The 24,598-nt window shown below is 44.1% G+C and overlaps 1 protein-coding gene across 1 annotated transcript in view; it reads left to right on the top strand.

Moving 5' to 3' along the window:
• Positions 1 to 290: 290 nt before the first annotated feature.
• GNB4 (G protein subunit beta 4) overlaps positions 291 to 24,598 on the top strand; it is a 29,383-nt gene continuing 5,075 nt past the window's right edge. Inside the window, exons 1-9 of the mRNA XM_048059342.2 lie at positions 291 to 439; positions 16,882 to 16,982; positions 19,090 to 19,128; positions 19,842 to 19,948; positions 21,313 to 21,376; positions 22,188 to 22,350; positions 22,546 to 22,612; positions 22,727 to 22,928; positions 24,143 to 24,359. Coding sequence (XP_047915299.1) covers positions 16,926 to 16,982; positions 19,090 to 19,128; positions 19,842 to 19,948; positions 21,313 to 21,376; positions 22,188 to 22,350; positions 22,546 to 22,612; positions 22,727 to 22,928; positions 24,143 to 24,359 — 916 coding nt within the window. The 5' untranslated portion in view covers positions 291 to 439; positions 16,882 to 16,925. The remainder of the gene's footprint in view (positions 440 to 16,881; positions 16,983 to 19,089; positions 19,129 to 19,841; positions 19,949 to 21,312; positions 21,377 to 22,187; positions 22,351 to 22,545; positions 22,613 to 22,726; positions 22,929 to 24,142; positions 24,360 to 24,598) is intronic.

A 24,598-nucleotide genomic window follows, 5' to 3' on the forward strand; every position in this document is an offset into this window, starting at 1 on the left:
TTGCCGTGTGTTACGGTGTGTGCGGCCATGGGCTGCTCTGTGTATGTCTGGCCGTTAGCGGCGAGCCGTTTAGGGGTCATACTAATACTTTGGCGGGTGCATTGCCACAGTATTTGTGACACAAATGTAAGATCTCCCGCTGCACAGCGGCTGGGGCAATGTAAAATCTGCCACAGGGGGATGTTGAGGCCTTGCAGGCCCTCAGCTCCTGCGGGAGCCGCCGCCTGGCTGCCGGGGCGCTGCCCCTTTAAGCGCTCTGACGTCAGCGCAGCGCAGCCATGGCAACGGCCCGTCCCGGCGGCCGGGGCCATGCGGGCGGGGGAGGAGCTCCGGGCGCCGCGACCGAGCGCCATGGAGGCGGCGGCGGCGGCTCGGTGACACCCGCGGGCCCGCACCGCCACCGGCACCGCCACCGGCACCGCCACCGCCCGGCCCGCAGGTACGGCCCCGCGGGGCGCGCCCGGCCGCCGGGGCGCGGGGCTCCGGGGCCCTCAGAGCGGCGGCGGCGGCGGCCACCACCCGCCGTTCGGTCCCTCCCCGGGGCCGCGGAGCGGGGCAGCGGCGGCCGCCCGGGAGGCGCCGGGCCCGGTGGCGGTGCTGGGGGAAGCCCCGACCCCGCCCGGGAGCCCCGCGGGAGCCCCGCGGCCGGCGCTGCCCCGCCCCGCCCCTGGCGGGCGGCTCCGTGCTGCGGGCGGGGCGCGGGAGGAGGAGGGGGGGGGGTGGGAGGAAGAGGAGGGGGAGGACGGGGAGGAAGAGGAGGAGGCGGCAGGGCCCGGCCCCGGGGGGGGAGCGCGCAGCCGGGCGTCGCCGCCAGCAGCGGCCCCAGCGCCGCCGCCAGCAGGTAACGCCCCGGGGGGGCCCGGCCCGAGGGGCTGGGGGGGGGGCCGGGGGGCACCGGCACCGCCTGGGGGGGTCCCGGGGCCGTGGGCGGGGGAAGGCGCCCTGCTGCTGCTCGCTGCTTGTGCCCCTTCTCTGCCCGGCGCCTGGCGGGGTTGGGGCCCTGGCACCTCGCCCTGCCCTGCCCTGCCCTGCTGGGGAGCGGCCGCGGGGCGGCACGGGGGGACCCGCGGTGCTGCCCGGCCCCGGGGGAAACGCCAAAAAAAATGCAAAGTCATGAGGGGCGAGCCGGCACCCGCTGCCTGGCACCTCGTTGTCTCCGCAGCCAGATTTTTTATTTTATTTTATTTTATTTTTTAAATCTTTTTTTTTTTTTTTTGCCCGCGCTTATCGCAGAGGTCACCGCCTTCTTAAATTTTTACTTTCGTCTCCGCCAGAAACTGTGAAAAGCGCCTGAATTGCTTCAAACCAACAAGTTTGGTTCATGTTGTAACGTTACGCGAGCATTATAAGCCTCCCGTCGCTTCCTCGTGCCGCCCGTACAGGCGGGCGATAGACGTCGTGCCTTTTATTAGGCCGGTTGTTGCAGCCCGGAAAATAGGTGCTTTTCCAGGCTCGTTTTCAGTCCTGAAGTAGGAGCGTGATACGTCTCAAAGCTAAGTATGAGCTGAGGAAAAAATTGCTTAGAGTTTAATCTGATTATCAGTCATCAATTTGTGACATACTCGGAGAGCAGCTCCTGCCCTGTCATTGGGAAGGGGAGGGAAGAGGTCGGCAGAGCGCTCCGGAGGGAGCAGGCAGGTAACCAGCCGCCAAAACCCCTGGGAAGGCGTTGGGAGGGCTGAGGGGCAGAGCCCCCCGAGTCTGGTGGGTTTTCTGCGTGCAGGCCAGTTCTGCGCTCCAGTTCTGCTCTTTGCTTCAGTCTTTTCCTTGAAAAACCTTCGGCTGTTTTCTACCGAGAATCTGGGCCGAGAGACGAGGGCAGCTGCGTGGCACCCAGTACTTCCCGGTGGTCGCTGCCTCCCTGCCGGCACAGCTCGGTGCGGGTTCGCAGGGCTCCTCTGCTGCCAGAGGGCTCGGTGTGCCTGCCACACCTGCCTGGGCTTTGCCTATGAACGGGGGGGGTCCGGAGGTGCCGGTGGTTGTGGCAGGGAGTCGGTGGCGGTGGGAATACGTGGGGACGTGCGCCTGCAAAGTCATCTCGGCGCGCAGGGGAAAACCGAAAACTGCACTGACTGCTGGTGGAAACGTTGGCAGTGATGTAAAAGGTGATCGCTCATCTGACGGTCAGATGACAGGCACAATAGATGGAACTAGTGGTGAAAACTGGGAGAACCCAGGAGTAATGTTAATAATAATATCAACAAATTAAAAAAAAAAAACCAGCTAAAATTATGAAGTCTTCTAGTGGGATGGCAGCCTTCAGTGCTTTTTCTGCAGTGTTTGTGATTTTTGTGTGTGATAACAGTGGTGAAGTTAACTTGTGCTTCCACAGGCCAGGCTGATTTTTATCTTGGAAGAAGAGAGCTAGGAAAAAGAGGGAGGTTATTTTATATATTATATATATATATAAATATATATAACTTATACAAATATAAAATCTCATTGTGTCTAATACAGTAAATACAGGCAATATTCAACTATGTGTTCTTCAAAATAGACAGTTTTTACAGTCGGTGGTGTAGATGAGTTAAACAGTTTAATATTTTGAGAGTTAAGACTATATAATACCTTTTTTCTGTTAAACAGGAAACCCACATTTTCGTGATGCCGGGATGAATTTCTCTGTATTCTGTGAGTTGGCATGGTTGAGGTGGCACAGCAAATAACTGGTGCTCTAATGTGTAGCCCTTCCCCAAGCGCTTGAAAAGTTGGTCTTGACTGACCGCTCAGGCCGTTTAAATTTGAAGTGGAAGATAGTTGGCTACGAATGTAATCTGTTATATTTATGTTGGATAATGAAAGTTTCAACTATGTCTTAGTGTTCTTTGGTTGAGCACTACTACATCTAGTGTTTAATTTGGTCAAGTAGTTTAGTTTTCCACATAGTTTCTGAAGAAAAACCTGGGATTCAAAAACATCATTAGGAAACCTTGCAAAATATTTCTGAATACCGAATTGTGCCTAGTTCCATCCTAGAACATTACGCAACCTTTAAAATGCCACAGAACTTATGAATATCGGATCTTGAAGGTGAAACAAGAAATAAAAAAAAAACACAACTATGCAGTGTATCGTAAATCTTCCTCAGTTACTGTCTTCTCTGCCACAGTCATAAATTAAGACTGCGTGTCACTGAAGACAGGGTCACTTGATTTATTGTTTCTAATCTCAGGAGTCACTTTAAAAAGTCTCATCAAGCTGGTAAGAAATCCAGAGTCTCTGGGCTTGTCACGCAGTGCTTGCTCATGGAATGTAGATACTTGCGGACGGTGATAATGCAGTGATCATGTTTTTTACTTAACAGTGTCTGAGAACATCGATACGCAGATTAATGCAATTCCTGAGTGCCTCGAGCATGCTTTTTAGAAAGCAAGCATAATGTTGCTAATGAAGAAAAATGTTTAGTTCCAACAACGTTTTTCTTCCCTTTAATTGGGTGCAGACCTGTCACTTATTTCATCTGCCGAAGTGTGTAATTAAGGTTGTTGTCGTGTTCTTGTGTGAAACTTCTGTATTTTGTAACCTGGTGTTTTGTAATAGAATTTATGTGAAAGATGCTAAACAGGACTAAAGCGAGTGATCATGAAAACCAAGAACATATGCAGTTCTCCTAAGGTTGTGGTTTGATATCTGATACTAGGGCAGAGAGCTTCATAGAGCTTTCTAGATAACAAGAGGCACTGCTATACAAAGCTGCAACTTGTAATTTCAAAAAAATCTCGACTGTTTAGGGTTGTGCTGATATGCTCAGCAGTGTGTGAACAACAAAATGTTCCAGGTTTGGAGAGCCTGAAAGAAGAAAAGACCAAGAGGTGAACTCCTTCAGGTTTTGAACAGGTCTCAGCTTGGAGGCCATCTGTGTTACTTAAGGGTCTGATCATCAGGAGTTGCTGCAGTTAGTGTGGGGAAATGCAATCCTATGCAGATGAATGAGAGCTGATCTGAAGGTTTAATTAAAAAATAAATAAATAAAAATATATAGATGGCTATTGCAAGCAGCTATGTCAGTGAAGACAGTTTCACTTCCTTTAAGATGTCTCAGCTTCCAAAAGCATGCGAAATGCTGACATACAGTAAAGAAAATTCTGGTTCAATTACTATAACTCTTGCAGGCCATTGCCATGTGAAAGGGCTTCCGCTGGAAAGGAGGGGAGAGAAGGACGTACCTGGTTGTAATGCAGAAGTCCTGTTCAGGTCCCACCTGTCACATAAAATTAGTTATTTTGAGGTAAGATAGGTTTGCTAATTTGGACAAACTCTGGTTTTTCCTTCTTCTTGTGTTGGATGTCAGACAAATATTAATCATATGGACCTTCAACATAAGCCAAGTGTTTGAGTCATAGCGAGTGCTGCTGTTCTGAAACACTATTAAAAGAGCTGAGTAATGTTAAGATTTAAATTATATTTGTATGACTTTCATTTTAAACAACATCATAAATCTTAGGATTGAATGTTTCTCAAATGGGACTGAAGATCTTGGAGCTGCTCTCGATGACTGGCTTGGCGTCTTTGAAAAGAACAAATAACCTCCTTGCAGCTGGCTCTGAGAACAACCCCTGGTGGCGTTAGGGTTGCTCTCGCAGTGCAATTGCCAGTTCAGGTGGTTGGCATCTCCGCTTGCAGGTCTGCGTGCAGGGGCTCCTGCAGGTGAAGTTGAGTTTACTTGTTACTGCCCTAAAAAGCCAGATCCGCCACATGGGCATCAGAGCACGCACCTTGAAGCAGTTTGCACAGAGATTCTTTTTTGAAACCAACTGGCAAAGCATCCTAGAGTTCTCTCCTTTGGGAATGCCGTGTGAATTTCAGAAGGTGCTGTGGGCGCCTCTTGGCACTCGGACGTCCCGATGTCCCGGAGTGCGAGCCGTGCCCACCTGCTCTGCCAGCACTTGAGTAGAGCACCTAGGCAGCTTCAGGATAACTTGCTCTGATTCTTAGAATCGTAGAAATACAGAATATCCCGAGTTGGAAGAGACCCACAAGGATCATCGCATCCAACTCCTGGCACTACACAGATCTACCCCAAAATTCAGACCATTCTTGCTGGGTTAATGCGTGCATACATTTTTGCTGCCCTCTGTTAGTTTTTTTTTTTTTCCTGCTGCACTAATCACTGCTCGTATAAGTTGTATTTGTGTCATTTTCTATTTGGATGGAAATTAAAAAGCAATTTTTGACTTACTTGTATGCATTTAAAATCTTGCATTAAAACTGAAGATGCTCATTCAAGATGTATAAAATGGTTAAAACACATTTAGTATCCAAAGTTGATTTAATTAAAAGAAATAATATTGGATTGGAGTCTTCTTCTGGTGGCCCTTTCTGTCGACTAATGGCTTTAGGTGATTGTTCATGTAAACCAATTTTATCCCTAGTTTAAAGAAGGAAGACATTTTCTTTCAGATTCTTGATTTAAATTGAGTTTAGTTGTTTCTGAGCTGAAATAAATATTCAGACTGCATATATAGATGCAATGTTTGTCAAAATCTCTTTTAACACATTGTATATTTGGAGCCTTAGTGTGTATCTAGTGCCTTTGATCAGTTTTGGTGATTTTGACAGCGCAATATAATGTACTAAAAATTAATAATCCTACAGTAAATTAGCTTTTAAGTAGGGTTATTCTATTAAAGCTTCCCTATTCCCTCCACCAAAAAAAAAAGTTAAGCTTCCCTGTCTCATCCACCAAAAAAAAATACAAAGTAGGTTTAAGCAAAGGTGTTTATCTTGTATATTAGAATGTAAAGTGGAGTCCTTTCCTCTCCACGTGCATTTTGGCGGTGGGAAGCAAAGGAAGTAGAAATCTCCAGGAAGACATTAAGGTCTAGATGATCTAGAATGTCAAGAAACCGATAATGCTGGTGACGGTTTCCTTCCGCTGCAGAGCTAGGAAGGCGATGGTAGGGTGTTGGCTGCCCCTAGCCGTGCTAGGGCAGAAGAGCAGCGGCGCCCACGGCGGTGTTGCTGCGTTGCATAGGACATTACTTGCCTTTAAGTACTGCTGCTCTCTGCCGCTTGTAGGGCAAGGAACTTCTCCTTTGTGGTTGCTCTTTCTAGAGTCTTTTGTTAGCCTGGAAGCAAGGTATCTAAACAAAAAACAATCCGAAGCACAGAGAATGAGGTGGCCAGGAAGTACAACTACTGTGTTGGGCCCCGCAAACACAGTCTTTATCTCCAAGATACGCGACAGAAAAGGGGAAACTCTTTTATCTAGGGAGCAGCCCAAAAGAGGGAGCTGGATTGTTTTAGCGCAGCAGGGTAAGGTGCACTACAAATCCAAAGCAAAAGCCCTACAGATGACTACCCCACTACAGCAGCTCTTCAGCACGGCTCCCCTGGCTTCAGTAGGAAGCAGCAACTTGGGGCAGGTCAGGGAGCAGGGGACAGGAAGCCATTTAAAACTGCTTTTTTTTTCCCCTGTCATACATTATATTTCATTTCAAATGCTAATAGATGGCATCAAAAGTAAAACATGCACTTTAAAAAGCGATGAAAGGAAGAAAAAGAAAATTCGTTTTTGCCAGTGGTGTTAATTCAGTAACTGGAGCAATTTTCTGCTCTCAATCTCCGCAGAAGCAGTGCGGCCCTGCATCGCAGACTTTCACAGTAACTTTCACAAGAAGACAGCTGAAAGGCGAAGGTCCTAAGCAAACAGTTAAATTACTCAGGAGTTTCATCGGTACTGCTAATGTTTGCTTTTTCATTGAGTCACAGAGCATTTTTGCTTTCCACTCAGCTTCTGGAACTGGGAGTTTAAGAACATCTAGCCAGTTTTACTGATCTTTGGGCCACAAATGCGGAAAAAAACCTCAAAAATCATCGAATGTGCATCCCAAATTGTAGAACGAGAAGATTTACGAGAACAGGGCCTCCTTCTTGGCGAGGGTTAGAAGCCGAGGCAGCGCACTTCACCAGGTTGTTGTTGACCCAGCTCTCTTTGACTGAGATACGTGGGAAGTATTTATGAGAGCAGAAGTTTCAGTGGGTTGGAAAGATAACCTCTGGCAAAGCACGCTGCGGACCCAGGCACTCTTCTGTGGCCACAGTGCCTGGCAAATGCATTCCTGCCTGTAACCATAGGCTTTGCCTCCACAGGGGAATCCTGCTATTTATAACCTAAGGAGTGTCATGCTTCTGTAAAAAAGTAGTTCTCTCTTTTTTTTTTTTTTTTTTAACTGTTACGCTTTTGAGAAGATTGCTCCTAGTGGGAATGTTGTACTTCCTTCCTTCCATTTTTTTCTTCCATCCTCTTCTGTTGGAAACTTCATCTAGGACCATTTTTCTTCCGATAACCAGTTAGGTAATCTCTGACTTTTGGCGACTATACTCTGTAAATTAATGTTAGCTAAACATATCTGTTCTTTCTTCTTGCATCTTGGGACATGGACTCTAAAAATACATTTGGATTTTAATGCATCACAAAAGCGTGAAAAAGAATGAATTACAAGCTTGATTTACAACTTCCTTTTAGTATAATGCCAGCTTTATCTAGATAGTTTTTTTTATAAGAAAGGTTTTTATCTTGTCTAGAAGTTTTCTGCTAGATATAATCAGTGCGTTAAAAATACTCTTACTATAAAGACAGGCGTTATTTTGAGAACCCTGTGATTGTGCAGATAGTTCAGAAGCACAGTGATACATAGCATCTTCCTTAAGTATTCAGTGTCGTTTCTTCTTTTTGGAGTGGCAACGCTGCATGAGACGCATCAAGAGTAGTTCCAGAGAGGATACGTTCGATATATGAAATAGCGTCTCATCACAAGTGGTACGTGAAGTAGCTACACCGTCTGCGTACTCTTAATCCCATATGTGCATTAGGAAGGGTGAAAAACACCCTTCATTTTCTAGTATGGGTTTGCCAGTCATTCAGGGGTGCTGTGATGTTAAAGGCCTATGGTAGTAGTCATCTCTTAAAAAAAATATTTATATATATACAAACTACTAAAGTAGCCTCAACTCTAGTCTGGGAGACGGCTTAATTTTTGTGGCTTAGAATCACAAATTGTTGACCAGAAATGTGTTGTGAACCAAAAGCAAAATCAAAATTAGACATGAGGGCAATAGCTTTATCTGATCTATGGATAATCAGTATAAAACCCAAATGTTTATATTCCCTTGTTTTCCTCTGAAAGAGTACAGCTGTATGCTAAACGTTACAGCTGCGTAATTATGTGAGCTGCATAATGCCTCGCTGTAACTCCGGTACCAAGGGAGCGTGTGTGTAGGGCTGAATGGTGAGGAGGAGGGAAGGGTGCAGAAGCCTATCTATAGATCAAATGCGTTTTTTTTCCAAGCTGGTTGATGCGTTTGAAAGGAAGCAATGTGTATGTGTAGCTGGTACTGCTGGGCTTTCCGCTCCTGAAGTGTGCGAATACGCGCTACTTTGAAAAACTGTCAGCCAGGAATTATTTCAGTCAAGTGAACAATCTGGTGGAATCCAGGCACTTTTCTTGTTGACAGCATTCGCTTCTCTAAACGTGCATCTTCACTGACTTGGAGCCTTAAATCTGCTGTGCGCTTAGTGCCTGTTGTGTATCTGTGCAGCCTGCACACGCTTAGAAAACAGGGGGCTGCTCGGGTAGTGCTTTGTGCGTGGGGGTGCCGCACCAGGTTTTACGTGCCCATTGCTGCTTGGCCCTGCTAAGGGAAAGGGTCCTGTGCCACTTCAGTAAGCATCAGTGCACCAGCCTCTTAAAGTCCAAAATCCAGCTTGTTGAGATGGATTTAAATGTAAGTCATTTCAAAATGGCTTTGAACTGTCCTCTCTTTCCTAGGAAAAGTGCGCTGGACAAGTTGATGGAGTAGTGTCTGGGTATAGCTGAGTATTTGAAGAGGGAAATAAACTCATACGTGGCCCACTCTGCGTGCGTCCACTTGTCTTTCCAAGGAAAAAGTTGGACTGGAACCATCTCTGTCTCATTAATTAGGGTTGTATCATTTTGCTTCAGTCTTAGACATTTTGAATTGCAAACCCAATGACACTTCATCCAGCAGGGGAGTGCTCTGGGGTCACTGAACCAGATTTTCGCTGCAAGTCATTTTTGTCACAAGGGAGCATAACGTGAATTTCACGTGAATTTCTGGTTGCGGGGAGTGTGATTAAAGAAATTTTGCTTACATGCGGAAATGTTTTGACCTGGAAGTGACATCATGAATATAAAATGCAAGAATGCTACTTTTAGAAAAATCACTATTTTGGACCATGAAATATTCATGATGTTTAAAAATTCCTTCTTCCTGTGCTTTTGTCAGCCTTGTGCTTAACACTGAATTGCTTGTTTTTTTCTAGAATTTAGCTTGTGTTGGCAAAGAAGAGTAAGGGGTTTGGGGTTGTTTTACAAATGTACTTGGCCTAGACCTTAAGGTGGGTTTTAGAAATAAACTCTCATGTCTCTCAGCCGAAGACACTGCTCTAGTAAGCCGGCAACCTGTTGTATGTATAAGACTAAAAGTCACCGATAATTTTTTATTTCACTCTGATGTCTACCCTGTGACTTCCTTTGCACATTTTGTGGCTGCTGTCAACGAGCTCAGCATTGTCAATCTGTTTGTCCTTCGTGGAGACCGTAATCGAGGCGGTGATCGGCGGAGGAGGCGCGCGGCGGGAGCTCGCCGGCAGGCTGGGTGCGCGCCGTGTGCCCGCGCGGCTCGGGTGGCGGCGGCTGAAACCCAGCGGCGCTGCGTGAGGTGGGTTCGAGCTGCCGGTTCCTCTGCTCCCCTGTAGTAGTGACAACCACTACGGGCTGACGCAGTACTGGATTCCGAAGGTGAACTTTCACAGGTGTATTTGACTGACTAAAGCTGCTTCTGTTAATATTTCGGGGCAGTTATTGCAGTAAATAGGAACTCTTTCTTGTGCCAGGCTTTACTCCAAACTTAGATGAAAACCACAAGCCCAGTAGCCGTGTGCGTACGATGACAGAGGCTGACATTCCTCCTGATGTGGAGGGGTGGGAGTGTGTGGCTGCAGGAAGGAGAGCACCCAACATCTCCAGCCCCAACCTGCGAGAGCCACGCGGCTGGCGGCGGCCTTGTGCCCCTGATGTCGCTGCGTGCCGCCTGCTGGAGTTGCACCCGAAGAGGCGAGGCTGTTTTCTTACCCCGCTGATTTTTTTGTTGCTCGTGGGTCTCTTTTGTCACCTGTGCTTTCCAGCTGTACACCAAGTGTTGAGCACATACGTTCAACAGTTCCTTCAAATTCAGCATGGTATCTGGTAGAGAAATGGGTGTTTAAATAAGTTCTGCTAGTCCTCTTCCTCTTAGAGGCGTTGGTTGATTATTTCCTGTTTTTGTACCAAAGCTATAATGGAGACATATCGCTTTAAAACACTTCCAAAATGTGCAGAAGTGCAACAATAGCGGTGACCTCAGAGAACAAGGTCACACCCAGGCCCGTTTCCTGTTTTGTTCTTGGGGAAACCGGAGGCCTGTGAAATGCTGGAGAGCCCTGCTTTACACCGATGTGTGCGCTCCGACAGCTGGGCAGCAGCGCGCCGGGGCTACAGAATGAAAATAGAAAGACTTAGTCTTAAGGAAAGGATTTGGTTAGGATTTCCAAACTTATTTTTTGGATGTTAATTATTTTAATTGATCGTTATTCTGCTTCTTTACTGAATTACCTGAGATGTTACGCTGCAGCTAACGTGAAGTATTTGTTAGAGGTACAGAAGGGAAGGAAATGCACTGAGGAGGTTTGGGTGGAGAGAGAGATGGAGAAAGCACACAGTGGCACAGTGACAGGCCTTGCGTACTGCGATGTCAGGCCTCTCTCTGCGTGCATTTCAGAGTATTTAGCTTTAGCACAAACTGGCGCATGGGAAGTTCTGTCTAAACACCAGGCAGCACTTCAGTGCTGTGTCTGTGACGGAGCACAGGCTGCCCAGAGAGGCTGTGGAGTCTCCTCCTTGGAGATCTTCAAAACCTCCCGGACATGGTCCTGGGCAGCCTGCTCTGGGTGTCGCTGCTTGAGCCGGGGCTGGAGCAGGCGAATTCCAGAGGTGCCAACCTCGGCCATTCTGCCAGTCTGAGCGACAACATACAGCCAACAAACAGTGCCAAACAAACAAACCCAAACACCTTAAATAGTTAATTTTACTTGGTGGAGAGCATGTGGTTTTCAAACAGCTCTATAATAGTAATTATAGTGTATAAAATTCAAACTAGAATATTTTTATATGTGAATATAAAAATACTTTTTTATATGTTTATATGTAACTACAGGATAACGTTGATGCGTTTATTCTGAATGGCTGTTATGCAGCCAGAGATTTTACTTTATGTAAGGCTATGTCCAGTTTGTCAAAGTTTATAGAAGTTGAGCAGTTCCTGAGTATGTCCAATCTGTTCCATTCAGAGTATAGGAAACAAAACCTGTGCAGTTTTCTTCTCCATTCATGGCTTTGGGGAGACATAAATGAACGGGCAGAGCTGTCTAAGTCTCAAATAGTGTCACTAGATGAGGAAATGTTTTATCAAATTCTTCTTTGGCACATCCTGAATATATAAACTATTACTCTGTATGCTGCCAGAACTCAGCTTTGGAGACAGAATCCCGTCGTCTAACGCTGTTGAGACAGCAAAACGTGCGTGCGCTGTCATCTGTTCCAGAAGAGAGGCAGGTAGCTTGATCCAGGCGACTTCAGCATGCAGAGGTTTTGTGAAGCTTCAGTTCGTGTGAGCTACCAATATAGCTCGCTTGAGAGAGATCCGGAGTATTTCTGGTGCCGTTTTCCTATATTTAGTGAAGCGCTATAGTTAGCATTCCTTATGTTTAGCCACCTGTGTGATCACTGGTAGGGATGATCACATGAAAGCTATGTGAAACCTCCTGTCTTACTTTCTGCTGCTGTGTGTTTACCACTTGTGAGATCTTGCTGCATATGCCTTGAGAAGTTGAGAGCTGGTATGTATAGCTAAGCACTTATTTAAATTCTAGAAGACTGTTTTTTTGATCCAGGATCCAGTTATTGCCTGAATAATCCTTCAGTGGATAGCTTTTAAGACTCCAGGCAGCCAGACTGTTCTTTTTTCTGTCTCGTTAGTCTCTTTATATTTGGTACAAAAATAGCAGTGCTTTGTTGTGGGGAGGAGCGTATTTACACTCCTCTAGTCGTTTTTTTTTTTGCCTTGTCTGTATGGTGATTTTACATGGGAACAAGCTAAGCTTACTGTGGCAACTGAAAAAGTCAATTTTTTTTCTTTTTTTTAAAGAAACCAAATTACTTAACATCTTAGTTTGTAAACTGCAATCTTCTCCGAGACAGAAATAGCTCTACTTTGTAGAACTAAAGGTTCCTATCCTTACACGCCTGACTATTCTTCCAGCAGTCTGCCAGGGATCAGCCCATTTCCTGGCTCTCCAGAGCTGAGTCTGCTCCCTGGCCCTGACTCAGCTGCCCAGCTCGGAGCAGGGGGGCTGGGAGTTCCCTTTTGGCACCCAGGTGAGCCCCCACAGCCCCGCTTGTGCAGGCACCCGGCTGGCCCCATGCAGCACATCCTCGAGTGCGTTTGGAGTGAGCATTGCAGAGAGAAGAGCTTCGTTTGAGTCCACGTCTTACAGAGAAAGTACCTGCAGGACGAGAACTTCAGGTAATTTGCCACTGCCTGCCCATATAACGAAGAATGAAACCGTTAGCAAGTGATGCAGGTACACAGGTTCCTGAATCAGGAACAGGGCGAGGGATATTTTATCTCTGGAGCGCTCAGCCTGGCCATGGCTGTCAAGCCGCTGGACGTGCTGTGGAATCCTTAGTTAATTAGTTTGCCTCGAGGAGGGGCAAATTATTTCGGTGTGACTGAATTAGCTGATCCGTGCCCACGGAGGAGGAATCGCACGGAGGCACAGGGCAGCCTACCAGTGACGCCGCGTTACGGGGCCAAGATGTGCCGCCGTGGTTACACGTAGCTGCTCCTCGCAACGCGCCCCATTGTCGCTTCTGATGGGAAGCGCGGTGCGTCCTTGACCCCATTTCCTGATTGCTCTGGATATTGGCAGCGGTGCACCCCCTGGCTAGCAGTATTATTAAAAAGTTCTTCCACTTCCTGCTGCTCATCCCCTCAAGGCCTCTTCGCCGTAGCAGATGCCATTATTCAGAGTGCATCGTGCGCATCGTGGGCTGCATGCGAAGAGAAGCATCTGGCCTTTTTGTAAGCGTTTCTACCTGCAAGTGTTGAAAAGCAGCTTCCACTGGTGTTCTGCATTTCATTTAACTCAGAATATTCTTTCTCTGTCCAGACGTTTATTAAAAATTTAATAAGTTAGGGAAGTAGGCATCCTGCTCCCCTCCGTCCCCTGAGATGACTAGAGGAATCATGGCTTCGTTTCTGCCTGTGGTGAGGGCGCTGATGGCTTTGTTGAGTGCACACCTGAGTGTGGTATGGCTTGGAAGTTCATGTCCGTAATAGTGAGTTTACTAGGCTGTGGAGCAGTACTCCTTCGTGGCTGGCAGCATTTCATTTTCTGGGAGGGGACGAACAGACATGTCCATGTAACCCTTGTCCGGGTTAGATCTGAATCCGAGGAGGTTTTCACTAATCCGTTGTGTGAAGAAGAAGTTGTGATACAGATCACCTCTGCTCTTTGCAATCCCTCAGAAAGCAGTCACAGCATTTAATCTGATAAAAAAACAAATGGTTTTTATCTGATGGCTGGCAGCATTTGGAAATAGTCTACTTCAAGGTTGTGGTGATGGCGTGCTTCTCCTCGCAGCGGAGAGATTTACAGGATGTACCTGATCTGCCTTTACCACCGGGCACCTCAGCGTGTCTTCTTGCCGTAGCTGGCTGGTCACCTCGCTGATGTGCTCAGAAACAAGATCACAGCACGTACATCTCGTCTGGGTGGTGGTCTGCACACACAGCTACGCCTTGGCTCTGGCTTCCTGTCGTTTTCTGTCTTCAAGCATATCTCTGTCGCACCAGCAGCATCAAAGCAGACACAAACCCACGCGTGCACGGATCTTCGCACCGTGCCGTTGGGATTGTGGCACCGGTCAGGTGCTGGCAGCAGCTCAGGAGCGCTGCTTGCGGAGATATCCCGCGTCTGGGGAGGAGTCTGAGAGCTTCCTCCCTGCCCACTCCGTTTCTGTAATTTCCTCCGGGCATCTCGGAATAGTGGATTTTTAAAAACAATCCCAAGTGGAAGCATCGTGCTCGGAGTCCTGCTAAATATTTGGTGGTGGGTGATCATTTGAACATGTGTGCAGCTCAGTGGGAGCTGCAGCCAGCCAGGCCAGCAGAGAGCTCTGGGTACACATCAGGTCAGTGGTTGCACTGAGCTCTGAGTTTGTGTGCTGTGGTGTCCCTGTGTTTGTATATAGCTTAAGAGTTTGCTGTTCAGCCGCTGCAAACTGGAAAGGAACTTTAAAACCAGATTATTCTAGCTTGAATTAATCTAGATTTTGCGTGACTTGGAGTGGCTGTATTCGTTGAGGTATAGACTGGCCTCGAAGCACTGATACGTTCCCACTGAGCAGTAGCACTAGCGACCTTGCAGACTTCAGAACATGCCGATACTGCCAGGGCTTCTCAACTTTAACAGTGGTTTCTTAAAAAAATAAAAAGGTCATTGTCCTTTAATTTGCTTAGGGATCAATCCTTAAGCTTAATAGGAGTGAGAGAGAAGGGTTCAGAAGTTGGAGTATGCCCACGTGGCAGTGCGTGTGTACAGGCAACACCATCTGAAGCTGTCCAGCTGCTGGTGCAGCTTCATACGGAAGTGGCGCTAGGGATGAACACTGCTGATACTAATGACATTAAAGTCATTAACACTGACTTTATGGCTGAAGTGCAGAATGGTCATCAGTGGTTTTGGGGACCAAATTTCTGACACATTCACAGTTTTACCAGCCAATAAAAAGACACCCTGACTTCCCCTACTTGTGACCAGCAATGCATGCTTCCAGTTTAATATTAACGTCTCTTTCTTTAAGGTGAATTATTCTCTGCATTGAAGTCACCGCTTGCAGAACACTGACGTGTGTGGCACATCACAGAGCAGAAGCTAACTTCCCTTCACAGAAGATTAGAAAGAGATCAGCTTTTCTGTTAGGAATTTTTACCTTCTGTTAAAAATAGCACACGAGGTTACTGAGACGAGGGCAGGTATCATGGCTTGCCTGTTTTAGACACTTGAGTCCGTTGTTGTGTCTATGGTACCTTTGGGTACGTTCTAGAACAAAAAGAGGAAAACATTTTAAAAAGGAAAATTTGACACTGTTGGAACTGTATTTCGTAGGGGTACAGTATTCTGATCAACTGTGTTAAAATTAAACTTCAAAGACTAAAAGCATTTGATTAGCATGCATGCTAAAGTGATTGCGGTTTTTAACATTTCAGTTTTGAAGTTGGACATCAGCGTATTGATTAATTTTATGCCTGCTGTGAACTAAGCATCATTAAATAGTCTGGGCTTCTGAAATAGGACATTGGTGGTAAATAAAACAGTCTCCTAGAACATTCACACATGGACGCTGGTGTCTTCTAGGTGGGCTGAGCAGAGGCTGAAGGAAGGTGAAGGTAGGGACTTCACAGCTTGCTTAGGTATAGCTGGAAGTATTGGTCAGACCAAAGGCACCGCTGTGCTCTTGCTGTAGGATGTTTTTGATTTGAAGGTGATCCGGTTTTATATGTTGGGTTTATTCAGAAAAAGACTTTATTTCAGTCATTTTTCAGTGAATTAAATCAAGTGGATGCTACTGTATTCTCTCTTGTGTTTAAATTAAAATGCTTAGAATAACGTTTGGAGTAGCTTCTCTTTCCTCCCTCAGTTTGCATTTCATGAGTAGGAGCTTGGCTTTCTTCTTTCTTTTGTAGGCTAGAAGTGTGCTTGGTTTATTTTAAAGATAATGTAGTTGGAGACCCAGCCCCACCACCTCCCAGGCTTTCTGGTGTCCTTTTGCTGGCATGGAAAAAGAGACAAACACGTGCTTGGCTTGTTCCCTAGCAAGAGACTGGTGGGTCCCCTGGCACTGGGAGGTTATTGGAGTGTATGTGGGTAGACCTGGGGGGTCTCCCTTGTGGTGTTCGGTTGCACTGCTGTACTGAGGATAAAGAGGAAAATTGGTCTGAGGAAATTGTTCAACATACTGCAAAGTACCATGTGCAAAATGTGATTAACAAAAAAACAAAACAAAAAAAAAAAAAAAAACAAAAAACAAAAAACCACCACACCTAAAAACTGAAATCGTGCTTGTATCTGGTCTTGCTGTTTTTTGGCCTTTTCTCTTAAGGTTACTTTATGTCCCTGTTGGGATGAGACCTGCTGTGGGCTGTACCCACATGAAGGTGCTTTTATGGATGTTTCCATCTTTATTAGTCCTTCTCACCCTGTGCGTGCTTTTGAAATGAAGCCTACATTGTGTCTTGCCCGAGAAAATATGGAGAAAATTGTAGAAAACCTATTTCAGCTGCAATCTAGGATTCAAGATTTTCACCTTTAAAATGAAAACTGCCTTGGATGTCATGTAGAAGGATGCTTGTATCACAGTTGAGCTTAAAGTTAAATGTTTTAAAGCGACTGCCTGAGCCTTTGCTCTCTGTTGCCATCTTGGGGTGAAGTCTGACATTCCTGGAGGTTTCAGGGTGGGTGAGAAGAGCGAGGCTGAAATGCAAATGCCTTCCGTAATGTTTTCATAAAGCACTACGGGTGTTTTTGTTGACAGTTGCTTCTGTATTCAAAATACATCTAATTTAATTGTACTTTTCACAGTAATTCGGGAATAGCAGTACCTTGGGTCTCACTGAATTCACTAGACACTGCGCTAAAGGGAATATCTATTTGGAGCCTTTGTATAGGCAGAATAAATACAGGCCTGTAGTTTGTACTTTTACTTTTTAAAAAACAATAAACAGTGTGATACTGAAACTTCTCCTCTTTATTGGCAGGTTTTCTTCACCAGTGGAGCGTGAGGAATAGAGACTGCAGCAAGATGAGTGAGCTGGAACAGTTGCGGCAGGAGGCGGAGCAGCTGCGAAATCAGATCAGAGTAAGAATTGCTAATTCCTTATTTTTTATGATAAAGTTCCTCCTTTTAAAGGAATAAAGTGTAAAGATCATCTCTATTACTTGCGCCCGTTTAAATTATGCAGAGTTTAAATACTTTCAGAATATTTGTTTAATAAAGCAATCAGAAAGTAAGCCATTGGTAAAATGGAACTCATTCCTAGCATCTCTTGAACAAAATGTTTTGTTTCCTATGGAAGTGTACTGCGTTTTGTTGCTAGGGGTGTGTGCCTCTTTGCAAATTTTGTGGTTATGATTTAAAAAAAAAAAAAAAAGAAGTGAGCAGCAAACTTCGAGAACTTAGACATAACAAGTCGGGGTGAAGGGTATTAGAAGATCATCTGTGCTAAAAGTGAGAGACATCTTGACAGACATGCAGATCAAAGCGCAGAGAGTGAGGGAGAACCTTCCAGGAGCGGATGGCATTCTGATTTTTTTGTGCTATGACACCAATGATTCTATACAAATTTGGAAAAAAGTCTGTAAAAACAAATCTGTAAAAGTCTTAATCTGATGGTGCATATGTAGAAAAGACATTTAAAATGTAAGAATTAAAATGGCTTGTTAAAACTTTGTTTTACGTGCAAATTTGCCAATCATATGGCAAGTACTAGCCTCAAGTACAGGTGTTGCTAATAGCTCTCTTTAAGAAAAGTTGCTTTGTTGAGTTAAGATCCCATTCAGAATTAATTTTGTGTTGAACATCTTCAAGTGTTTCAGCTAAACTAAACAATTAAAGTTGTTTAAAATCCAGCGTGTTTCTTCCTGTGAGTGAAGTAAGTCCTGTGTGCTAGGGGATTTACTGCTCTGGTATTTTAAACCCCTCCTGATTCCAGACGTCAACATTTTATAAATATTTCTACAGTTCAGACATTTTAAAAATAAGTTGAGATGACTTAATCCACTCTCAAGCTCGCTTTCTGGGAGAAAAGCTATAAAGGGTAGTCAAAGTAAACACTCACTAAAAGTTATTAAAGTTGTTTTATTAAGGAACTCTCAAGCAAGATATTTAAAAGTTTTAAGAGTCTAGTTTGAGTGCATTAATTCAGTTCCAAAATGTGCAAGTAAATGTTTCTGTTCCTCCTCTCAACGATGACGTTACCATTAGTGTACAGACAGGACACTTTCTTGGGATGAGGGCCACGCGAAGTGGTAAAGGCAGCCACGCATGCTTCGTTGGTTGCAGAAGTTGGAGGGTATTCGGAGAAATTACAGGGAATTAGGATGGTTCGTGTGGCTGATCTTTAAATATTGCTGTTAATAGTTTTATTTCTAACTTGCACTATTGAGTTTGTATCTGATTTTAAGCCAATTATTTTAAACCATGCTTCTCAGAAGAGGTTGCTGACTGTGTGCCTGTATTTTGTTTTGCAAAGACTGGAGTCCGAGTTGCGGGAGTGCTGTGCATTTGCAGTTGTAACCAAAATCTGGTTTTGCAAAATCTGGGCGTTGCAGGCCGGGCTCAGAAGTGCTTGCCTGTTTCAGGTGTCCAATCTGTTACTGTGCAAACAAAAATAAAGGCTGTCTTCTAGGTAGGGTTGAATAATACGCAGAAAGTCAACGTTAAGTAAAGAAAGAAGCCAAAGTATCTGTATGGAAATCTGAGCACCATCCTTTCCATGAAATGAATGAAATTGTAGAATATTTTTTCTTCATTTAGCATGAAATACAGGAGCAGCCTAAGCTTCTGTGAGCCTGCTGTCTGTCCCACTCCCCAGATCCTGCCCCTCGTAACTGGTGTCATCACGCCTGTGATGGCAAGAGGAGTGAATACAAGGGCCTCATCCAGCACAAAACCTGTTAACCATATGTATTGAGTGGTTGTTTTTAAAGCAGGATCAGTTCCTTCCCTGGGTGCTCAGTGCCCCCTGAGCAGGCAGAGCAGCACCAGGGAAGGGTTACAGGGAAAGGGGTAGGCACTGGAACATTCGGGTAGCTTCAAATGCTTTTGAATCACGTATTCTGTCGAAAGAGAGACTCAAAGGTTGCTGGGACATGACTCTTTGTAAGCCCCTCTTCTTCTCCTACTCTTCAGTTTGATGCTCAGTGCTGTGGTTTAGATTCAAATTGTTTCTGTTCTTTTGTTTCAGGATGCAAGGAAAGCATGTAGTGACACAACTCTTGCTCAGGTATGTTCTTGATTCAGTGTACAGGCTGTTCCTTGACATTTAAAAAAGAAAAAAGGACACAGCAAACACACAACCCTACAGTTCATGATTGTAATATGTTCATTTGGTAACTGAAAGAATAAGGTGGAACAAGAAGTGGGAGATGTACCATATATTTATATAGTTAATTAAAAAACAACAAACAGCCACACCAGAAAATCCAAGCCAATCAAAAAACCACCACCCCGCCATCTTAATATGTCCTGCTTCCAAGTTACCTTTTCGACAGAGAGTGTTAAGTGTATTTACTATATTTAGAAAAACTTGGATTATTGTCTTTTTGCTGTATTTTGGAAACAAAAGTACTTGGCATTTGAAGTTTTGCCATGCTTGAAAAAGCAGCAGTGCAGTAAGTATTGGAGGATTTTCTTCACTTGGTTTTAATCAAAAATTTTCAGATTTGATAATCTGAATTAGGCTCAGTATTGCATAGTGACATCTTCAAAAGATTTCTGAAGCTCTGGTTACAGACATTATAAAGAATGTTATTTTGTAAAAATCTCTTTTCCCCATTGTTAAGTGGAACTAATCCTGGGTTGTGTACTAGTATACTTCTTTTTATATTGCATTCCAAGATAGCTTTTATTTTTTTAATCAGAGCTGAAATGTGTTCAGTTATCATGTATATTAAAAATAGTCCTCAGTATCTCAGGGGTTGTTTTATTTATTTATAGATCACAACAAGCCTGGACTCAGTGGGTCGAATTCAAATGCGAACAAGGCGTACGCTTAGAGGTCACTTAGCCAAAATCTATGCTATGCACTGGGGGTCTGACTCAAGGTTTGTACAATTGATCTGTAAACCTTTGACTTAAGTGTTAGAAATAAGATTGTCTACTTGAAACAATGTCAAGTTTTGTGTGTTGTGGGGAGGGATCACAGACCTTGACTGTGGGATTTTTGTGATTTTTTTTTTGCTTGTCTTTGGCTATATCATAGAACAACTTGGGTTGGAAGGGACCTTAAAGATCACCCAGTCCCAGCCGCCTGCCATAGGGGGTTGCCACCCACATAGGGATGCCACCCACCAGATCAGGTTGCCCAGGCCCCATCCAACCTGGCCTTGAGCACCCCCAGGGATGGGGCATCCCCAGCTTCTCTGGGCAGCCCATCCCAAACCTCACCACTCTCTGAGTGAAGAATTTCCTCCTAACATCCAGTCTAAATCTCCCCTCTTTTAGTTTAAAACCATTCCCCCTTGTCCTGTCCTTGCCTGCCTGAGCAAAAAGTCGCTCCCCAGCTTTTTTATAAGCCCCCTTTAAGTATTGAAAAGCTGCGGTTTGGTCACCCTGTTTCTTTCTCTTCTTCAGGCTGAACATCCCCACCTCTCTCATTCCTTATTCTATAGTTTGCCTTTATAAAGCTGATGAGGACTGCGTAGCAGTAATAGAGAAGCATTGAGTGAAAGGAGAGGTGCCTCGCTTGTTCTTACCACAGACATTTTGCCTTTTCCTTCTTTTAGTTTTGGCTGAGTTCTTTGAGTCTATTTAAGCAGAGAAGGGTATGTGATGAGGCATATTTCTGGAATGGTCAATATTGCGTTTCCCATGATGTTGAGTAATACTGTAACTTCTGTCATAACAGAGTTCTAAGACTTTACAAGCTAACTTTGTTTCACTGAAAAAGACCCTTTTGTATTTAGCAAGGGAAAGTTACAAAGCTTTGAGGATGGAGTTATGTTACTCTGCCTTAGAGCAACTGGTAGTCAGATGTTCACAGAGCCTTGGGTTCTGTTCTCCCACGTGTAGTCCGGAAAGAGACATCTCGAATCTGCTTCCAGAATAAGGCTGCTTTTCTTCTAAATTTATTTATGTTTATTTTTTAGCTTTATAGTTAAAATATTTATATACAAAAAAGAAAAGCAGTGGTAGAGAGAGTTTCTAAAATGTATTTTAAGTTGTTTTTGTCCATCGTTAATCATGAGCTCCTTTGGACATAGGTCTCTTTAGTGATGTAATACATAGTTCTTTGCAGATTATCCAACAAACATTGTACTTAAAAGTTTAAAAAAAAAAAAAGGAAAAGGCAAATGTCAATAGAGAAAGTCTTTCTGAATCACTTGATAATCATGCATGATATACGTCTATTTTGAGAATTTGTTTTTTTGTTTTATATTAACTTATTCTGCTTTGTGTTTATGTTTAGGCTACTAGTCAGTGCTTCACAAGATGGAAAATTAATTATCTGGGATAGTTATACAACAAATAAGGTAGAGTTATTTATAATTCATATCAATAATTCATGCATAATTTGCGTGTTTTAGGGAGGTTGTGACTATTTTTTCCATGTTTGCAAGTCAAAAATGAAATGAAGCAGTCTACATTAGAAAAACAATCTTTTTTCCCCTCTTCATGGCTAGCTGTTTGCTAGAGATATGCTGTAGGCTGTTCCTCAGTAGTAGTACTTCTTGGTAATAAGTAAGGTCTTTATTCTAGTTTGCTAGTGCTTTTAGCTATTCTTATCTGTCCCTATGTTGTTGCTTCTGAAACTAATTTGGCTTTAAATTGTAGAAATACACAACCTCAGAATTTACATGAATGCTTTGCTTGTGGGGTCAGAGAAGGGGAGGAAAAAAAAAAAGCTGTTAAAGGAGGAAAGCTTAAGTAGAGTGTGGGGAGGTGATCTGTTGCTGTAAACTGACGAGCCTCCCTGGGCACAACTGTCCCATTTTACCATCCCATTTTATAACCTGCAGTTCAGAGACAGAAGAATTGGATAAAGAAATCAAAGTAGAATAAACAAATTTTGTAAATGTTTAAGTTTAGAGTAGCTTTGCTATTAAATAATGTTGTACAGAAATTCTGTATATGTTCACAGGAGACTTACTGGTATTTCTCATCCTTGTATGTGTACGAACATAGGTTGTTGTATATAATTCTAGAATCAAGTTACTGAAGTTTACGATACACAATCTGTTCGGTGTGTTTAATCTGCTGTAATTCATGAAATGACTGAATGACTTCAGTAAAATATGAAAGTGAAGGTGTGATGTAGCACTCCTGTGCTCTTTCTTTCTGAAGATGCATGCCATTCCTTTGAGATCCTCCTGGGTGATGACTTGTGCGTACGCACCGTCTGGCAACTACGTGGCCTGTGGTGGATTGGACAACATCTGTTCCATATACAACTTGAAAACCAGAGAGGGCAATGTGAGAGTGAGCCGGGAGCTGCCAGGGCACACAGGTCAGCCATATCCTTGTCTCAGCTTTTTTTTTTTTTTTTATTGTACCAAATGAAACAGTCTCACTTTGAGAGGTATTGGGGTGTGAAATGCTTTTTCTGGCATACAGACTAGCTGTGGGAGAACTGCAATCACTACTCATGGATTTTAATCTTCAGTTTAACTGAGTCTGAAACTTTCTTAACTTTTCTTTTTAGGATATTTGTCCTGTTGTCGCTTCTTAGATGACAACCAAATTGTCACTAGCTCAGGAGACACCACTTGGTGAGTTTTTGGGCTTTTGTTACTTTTTGTTTTCTCAATTCCTTAATTTGTATTTAAAACTTAAGCTCTAAAATAAACAACTACCTTGTGTTAATGCTGTCACTTTATCTGCAGCGCTTTGTGGGACATTGAAACTGGTCAGCAGACCACCACGTTCACTGGGCATACTGGTGATGTGATGAGTCTCTCTCTAAGCCCAGATATGAGGACTTTTGTTTCGGGTGCCTGTGATGCCTCCTCAAAGCTCTGGGACATTCGAGATGGAATGTGCAGGCAGTCGTTCACAGGACACGTGTCAGACATCAATGCGGTTTGTGTAAGTGATCATTTGTATTTCTGCATGGGAATCAAGGGGGAGGATAAAAGTTACAGTGGCATGAATTTAACTTATAGTCTGTTGGGTTACCTTGATTTAAAATCAGTTATCTTGTTAGGATAAAGGTGGTTAAATTGTATGTAATTAAATTGTCTAATAACCTTTGGTCTAGCTCGTTACTGAATTATTACCATTATTTGTGATGCAGTGAAGTGTTCTTGGAATAGTGTCAGCTACGTTCTTGTTCAGCAGCTGAGACCTTACTTTTTAAGACACAAAGAACAGAGGACAGGAAGTTTTAGCCGTGTGACAAAGTGTTAAAACTGAAATTGTAGATAAACGTGATATGCCGAGAGGGAGCGAAATAGCCAAGCAGCCTCCTCTTAAACCTTTTTGTTAAAGAAAAATGTACTTGATATTTTCTTTTGAAAAGAGCTTTCAGTGAAATGTGTACAAGGCAAAGTTAAAATCACTGCTTATGTTGAATATTCATCCTTGGAATCATTCTGTAATATTTATAAACTGGATTATATTTCTCCCCTGTCATAGTAACACTATGTTCTGATCTGCAAGATACAAGCTGTGACAAATAGGGAATGAAATCTAAGTCTTAGCTGCATCTGTTTTTGATAAACATGAAAAATTATTAAGGCTGAGAGAATACCAAAGGCATGACCTGTAGAAAAATGCGGTTCCTATACTTAGACCTGAATCCTGAGATGCATTGAGCTCTTTTCATTCCAATTTCAATCAATATGGCTGTTGTAAGACTGACTGATTTGGAGTAGATTTTGGAAATTGAATTGCTTACTTGCAATCTTCTGTCTGGGCTCAGCCAACCTGGCTGACCATCTTACGATGGAACATTGTGCACCACTTCACCCAGGTCTTCCCGGCCCACAGCCAGGACACAAAGAACTACATTTTGCTTCATTTTATAGGAGTTAGTTACATCCCCTTTCGACTCCCCTTGTACTGCATGCAGGAGCTGTCTGGGTAGGATTCCAGTCATTCGAGTGTTCCCAGTGCTATTCCAGAAGTGTGCTGCTGCATAGCTGTGTATGTGCAGCTTTTAACAAGCACATCTTTTTTAATACATCATTCGGCTTTTGTCAGGTCACCCTGGCAAAATAATATTGCGATGCTTCTGAAATAACGCATGAGCAATGTGGTTTTCTGATGTCAAACTCCCGTCTCTCAATTAAAACTTCCAGTTTTTTCCCAATGGACATGCATTTGCCACTGGGTCTGACGATGCCACTTGCCGACTCTTTGACCTGCGTGCAGATCAGGAGCTAATGATGTACTCGCACGACAACATCATCTGCGGAATCACTTCTGTAGCCTTCTCAAAAAGTGGTCGCCTCTTGCTAGCAGGTTACGATGACTTCAACTGCAATGTGTGGGATACTCTGAAAGGGGAGAGAGCAGGTGAGTGCATGGAGCTGCAGGGAGACGAGGCTTTTCATTTCCTGAGCAGGAGGTGGATAGTCAAAATCTATGCAAAACGCAGGGGCAGCTCACTGTCAGGGCTGCTGCTGGTGTAAAGGGTTCTGCTTGGTTCCCTTTATCACTGTAACACCTCGTTGCTGTGTTTCCTGATACAGCTGCTCTCATTATGGTTCTTGAGGGTAAAGAAAAAGGATGCTTGGATGTTCAGTTACATCTTT

Source organism: Anser cygnoides, chromosome 9 (assembly GCF_040182565.1).
Source record: "Anser cygnoides isolate HZ-2024a breed goose chromosome 9, Taihu_goose_T2T_genome, whole genome shotgun sequence".
In the NCBI taxonomy this organism is placed as follows: Eukaryota; Metazoa; Chordata; class Aves; order Anseriformes; family Anatidae; genus Anser; species Anser cygnoides.